Source organism: Apodemus sylvaticus, chromosome 10 (genome assembly GCF_947179515.1).
Source record: "Apodemus sylvaticus chromosome 10, mApoSyl1.1, whole genome shotgun sequence".
Classification (NCBI taxonomy): domain Eukaryota; kingdom Metazoa; phylum Chordata; class Mammalia; order Rodentia; family Muridae; genus Apodemus; species Apodemus sylvaticus.
In genome coordinates this window covers 24,469,110-24,473,934 of record NC_067481.1, presented here as the reverse complement: position 1 = coordinate 24,473,934, position 4,825 = coordinate 24,469,110, and the positions used below count along the sequence as shown (strand labels likewise).

Here is a 4,825-nt window from a genome sequence, read left to right as displayed (position 1 = left end):
CTTCTGCCTCTGTTCAGACACGAGGGCTCAGAGGCAGACACAAAACACTCCCCAGAGCTTAAATCCTTCCTTCCCACCACCCACTGGACATCACGAGAGGGGATGTAGCAGAATGGTAGACCCCGCAAACAATCGTTAGGATGAAGGGGCCTTGAAGAATAAGTCAGCCCGGCCTCAGGCTTGAAGAAGGATTCAAAACGCTATCCTGGGAGCCCAAGAACATCCGAGTTGGCCTCTAGTTCAGTACTGAAAATTTGGCAGGAAAACACCCAAATCACATCAGATTCAAGAGCCTTCAAGGACCCCTTGCAACTCCTAGAGTGACCTGCTACACCAGCAAACTGAAACTGCACCACAGCGCCGCCTTGTGGTCAAAAGGGTTGGCCCTGTGAAGATTCAGGGGCGCCCTCTGCAGGAAGAAAAGACAGGCACCATGGACCTATAGAGAACAAAAAATAGCGGGAGGGGGCTTGTATTGCAAGTTGCGAGGGGGAATCACGGGATTCTGCACCCAGGGCAACCAAGCCACCATCCTTTTGGCCAGCCAGACTCTGGGCAAGAAAAGAAGGTTCTGGGAGGCAGTTCTCAGCTTCTGATAGGAAATAGCCACTGCTGGGTTGTGGAAGGAAAGCCCCGCAAAGGGAATGGAATCCAGGCCTGTCTCCCACACATCAGGGCCTGCGATCTGCTCTCTCTTGGCATTGCCTGACCAGGCCATGGCTCGAGTATCTGACACCTGGGGCCTAGAGTCACATGCCAGGAAACTCTATACTCCTGGGCCCCAGGTCGCAGCTTCCAGGTGCTGCAAACAAACATGACTTCTGAAGGAGGAAGCAGGTCTCCAGAGCCCACTGGCGGAGGACTACTTCCGGGAGAAAGGCAGCAGCACAGGAGAGGACTCGGCCGCCAACCAGGGTGAGATGCAGGAAGAAGGCAGAGGAGGTGGGAGGGGAGCTGAGCCAAGGGCAGAGCTGGGGCAGGCTGGGGAGATGCTTCCAGAAAAGGGGCTTGACGCGCGCAGAAGGCGGGGCCAGAGGTACCCGCTACCTGCTCGTATAGTCTGACCGGACACCCTGGGATCTAACACGAATATATCACTCTTGCGACACTAGTGCCAACCAGACCCCCTGGCGTTTGCCTGGCTTCCCTCGGCAGTCATACAGGTACATAGAGGGGGGAAAATGTTTATTTCAATGAGGGAAATGGATATAAGCAGAAGAGAGAGCTTGGAAACCCCCTCAGGCCATTTCAGCAGGGCAAAGGAACAGAAGCACCTCATAGATTCATCTAGAATCAATAGAACCCAAAAGTTCCAAATCTAAGGGATTCCTTCCCCCAGGGTCCTGTTGAAGAGAGAGAGAGACAGACAGACGGACAGACGGACGGACAGACAGACAGGTGGACAGGTGGGCAGACGGACGAACAGACAGGCAGATGGACAGAAGGACGGACAGACAGATGGATGGATGACAGATGGACGGGGGACAGTCAGACAGACCAACTGACCTAGGGCTAAGAAAGCCCTGAATGGAGAGGCTTGGGTCCAGAGAGAGTCCGCGGAGGGACTCCAGCAGGAGAGGGTTTCAGAGGGACCTAGAATTCTAACTTTGTTCTTCTGTCACAGGTCCGTCTACTGCCCGGCTTCTCTTCCACTCCAGGATTATGTTTATCTGTGCCCATGCTCCTCCTAGCTCCTCACCTGCTGCCCCTCCTGCTGGTGGTAGGCACAGGGGGCTCTGTGCCCCGCCCCCAAACACTGCCCCAGGGCTGCTACATAGCAGAAGAAGCCGGGGAACAGACATTCCGCTGCAGCCGGGCCGGCCTGAGTGCCGTGCCCAACGGTATCCCCAACGACACCCGAAAGCTTTACCTGGATGCCAACCAGCTGGCATCAGTGCCAGCTGGCGCCTTCCGGCACCTGCCTGCCCTGGAGGAGTTAGACCTGTCTCATAATGGTCTCGTTCACCTCTCAGGGGCTGCTTTCCAGGGCCTGGAGGCCACTCTGCGCCACCTCGACCTCTCTGCCAACCAGCTGGCATCTGTGCCTGTGGCAGCCTTCGTGGGGCTGCGGATCCAAGTGAACCTGTCTGCCAACCCATGGCGCTGCGACTGTGCCCTACAGGAAGTGCTCAGGCACGTGACGTTAGCCCCAGGCTCTGGCACAGGTATTGTGTGTGGCCCAGAAGCCCGACCGGATCTCGTGGGACACGAGTTCCTTCTGCTCACCAGGGAGGAAGAGCTGTGTGGGAGTGGACGAGGTGGGACCCGGAGGAGCACGGATGTGGCCCTGTTAGTCACCATGGGGGGCTGGCTGACACTGGTAGTGGCTTATCTGTCCCGCTATGTGTGGCAGAACCGGGATGAGACGCGGCGCCCGGTCAAGCGGGCTCCTCCCGTGCAGCCTGTGCGCTCAGAGGACTCCTCTACGCTCAGCACAGTGCTCTAAGGACCAGAAGCACTCCAGGTTCTTGGCTCTATGCCCCAGCCTTTCACAGGGGTCACACATATCAGGATCTCCTGCATATCAGATACTTACATTACGATTGTAACAGTATCAAAAATTTCAGTTATGAAGAAGCAACAAAGTAATTTTATGGTTGGAAGATCACCACAACAAATATTGAAGGGCTGCAGCTTTTAGGAGGGTTGAGAACCGCTGTTCTGTCTCTTCCTGCATCCCGAAATATTTTCTATGGTATATATTCTAGCTCTCTAGCGCTCTCTCGCTCTCTTGCTCTCTCTCTCTCTCTCTCTCTCTCTCTCTCTCTCTCTCTCTCTGGAATACTTTGGTGCATAGATTTGGGGGTACCTCCTTCTTGGGATTATGTTAGAAAATCCAGAGTTCCCGAATCCACAGGGCAGAAGTAGGGGTGGCAGAACAAACAGCCATCTGGGTGTGCAGCAACTCAGAGGGAGAAGCTATAGGAGCCTGTGCCTGGCTACAGGTGACCACAGAGGCCTCACCGTACAGATGTGAGTAATGACTCCAAAAGATAATGCCTTGGGGGGAGGGTTAGAAGGATGACTCACAGGAAGTATCTGTCCTGCATGAATGAGGACCTGAGCTCAGATCCCTAGTACACAAAGTCTGTGCATAGGATGGGTGTCTGCCTTCCCAGTGCCGGGTTGGGGGAGGGGCAAACAGAGCCTGGAGCTCATTGGCTGTCCCGACTAACAATAAACTCCAGGTATGGCGGGCCACTGGATGCTGGCCCGAAGGAATAGGGAGAGAGCACCTGATAAAGGGATTCAATGACATAATCAACCTCAAGCCTTTCCGTTACACACACACACACACACACACACAGAGAGAGAGAGAGAGAGAGAGAGAGAGAGACCCAGAATGAGGGCTTTGGGAGGAAGAGTCAGAGTGTATAAAAAAAAAGGATGCAAAGAGAAGATGTAGGCCTTGTGGGAGGGAGGGAGGGAGGGAGGGAGGGAGGGAGGGAGGGAGGGAAGGAGGGAGGGAGGGAGGGCGTGGAGAAAGTCAAGGGATAATGGAAGCAAATATGTGGGGAGAGAATAGAAAGCAAGGGTGTCTTAGTCAGGGTTCTATTCCTGCACAGACATCACAACCAAGAAGCAAGTTGGGGAGGAAAGGGTTTATTCAGCTTATACTTCCATGTTGCTGTTCATCACCAAAGGAAGTCAGGACTGGAACTCCAGCAGGTCAGGAAGCAGGAGCTGATGCAGAGGCCATGGAGGGATATTCCTTACTGGCTTGCTTCCCCTGGCTTGTTCAGCCTTGTTTTCTTATAGAACCCAAGAATACCAGCCCAGGGATGGCCCCACCCACAATGGGCCCTCCCTTCTTGATCACTGAGAAAATTCCCCACAACTGGCTCTCATGGAGGCACTTCCCTGCCTGAAGCTCCTTTCTCTGTGATAACTCCAGATCCTGTCAAGTTGACATGAGACCAGCCAGTAGAAAGGGTGTGGCCATATTGAGAAGGGCCTCTGGGCTCTTCCTCTGCTCCCTCTACCTCTCCTCCACCTCGCTCCTCACCTCTCTCTTGTTCCCAAGCTCTTTTCTCTGGGCCCCCTATCAAGGACCGCCATCAAGGTCCCCAAACTTTCCGTCATTCTGCCCTGTCCTTCATACACTGACACTTCCCAGACCCCTTTCTTTCCGTTGGAGGAAAGATGGCCCCGTTTAGAGACTGAACTGGGGATGGGGAGCAGTTTGGGGGTTGAGCAGAGACCCCAGCGCATCATCCAACAACTCAATAAAAACCCTCTGTGGGCTTGCTTGCTGCTTCTCTTTATTCGTTTTCCTGAGCACGTGTTGTGGGCAGTGAGGAGGGGGAGAATGGGGAGCCCTGCCCCCACCTCCCCTCCCTGTGGGGTGCTCCCATGAGCTGATGCCCACCCAGCTCTCTTCCTGCGTTGGTCCCTCACACTGGAGTCCAGCAGTAGCAGCCAGAGTGTACGAAGTCATGCGGATGGAATGGAAAAGTGTGAGCAAGGCTGGAGAGGGGGCAGCCTGGCTTCTCCCCTCTTCAGCCCTGCAGGGATTCAGGGAAGACAGAGCTGGTTCTGAGATGCTGATGGGCCTGTGCAGCCAGTGGGTAGCCTCGCTGAGGGAGCCGGTTATCCAAGAGAGAGCAAGGCCAGACCGCCGAAGCTGAGGCCAGAAGCCAGGGCCACAGGAAGGAAGAACAAGGCTCCTGCTCAGTGGAACAGAGGGGGTAGGGCCAGGGTTGCAGCTAAGAGGGAAAGAGGCTCCAGGCTTCACCCCTACCAATCACAGGAAGCTTTAATTTAATAAATTAATTAATAAATAAATAAGCCAGAACAGTTGAAGCGCGTAGTGGCCAATGGTGTG

At 54.6% G+C, this 4,825-nt stretch overlaps 1 protein-coding gene across 1 annotated transcript; it reads left to right on the top strand.

Moving 5' to 3' along the window:
* The first annotated feature begins 1,657 nt into the window (after window positions 1-1,657).
* On the top strand, window positions 1,658-2,446 carry Lrrc3c (leucine rich repeat containing 3C). Its single transcript, XM_052194103.1, has one exon. The coding sequence runs from the start codon at window positions 1,679-1,681 to the stop codon at window positions 2,444-2,446; it is 768 nt and encodes a 255-aa protein (XP_052050063.1). The 5' UTR covers window positions 1,658-1,678.
* Window positions 2,447-4,825: the final 2,379 nt, after the last annotated feature.

What these genes read in the sequence shown, in the direction of transcription:
- Lrrc3c (XM_052194103.1), top strand. Translation starts at nt 1,679, where the DNA reads ATGCTCCTCCTAGCTCCTCACCTGCTGCCCCTCCTGCTGGTGGTAGGC.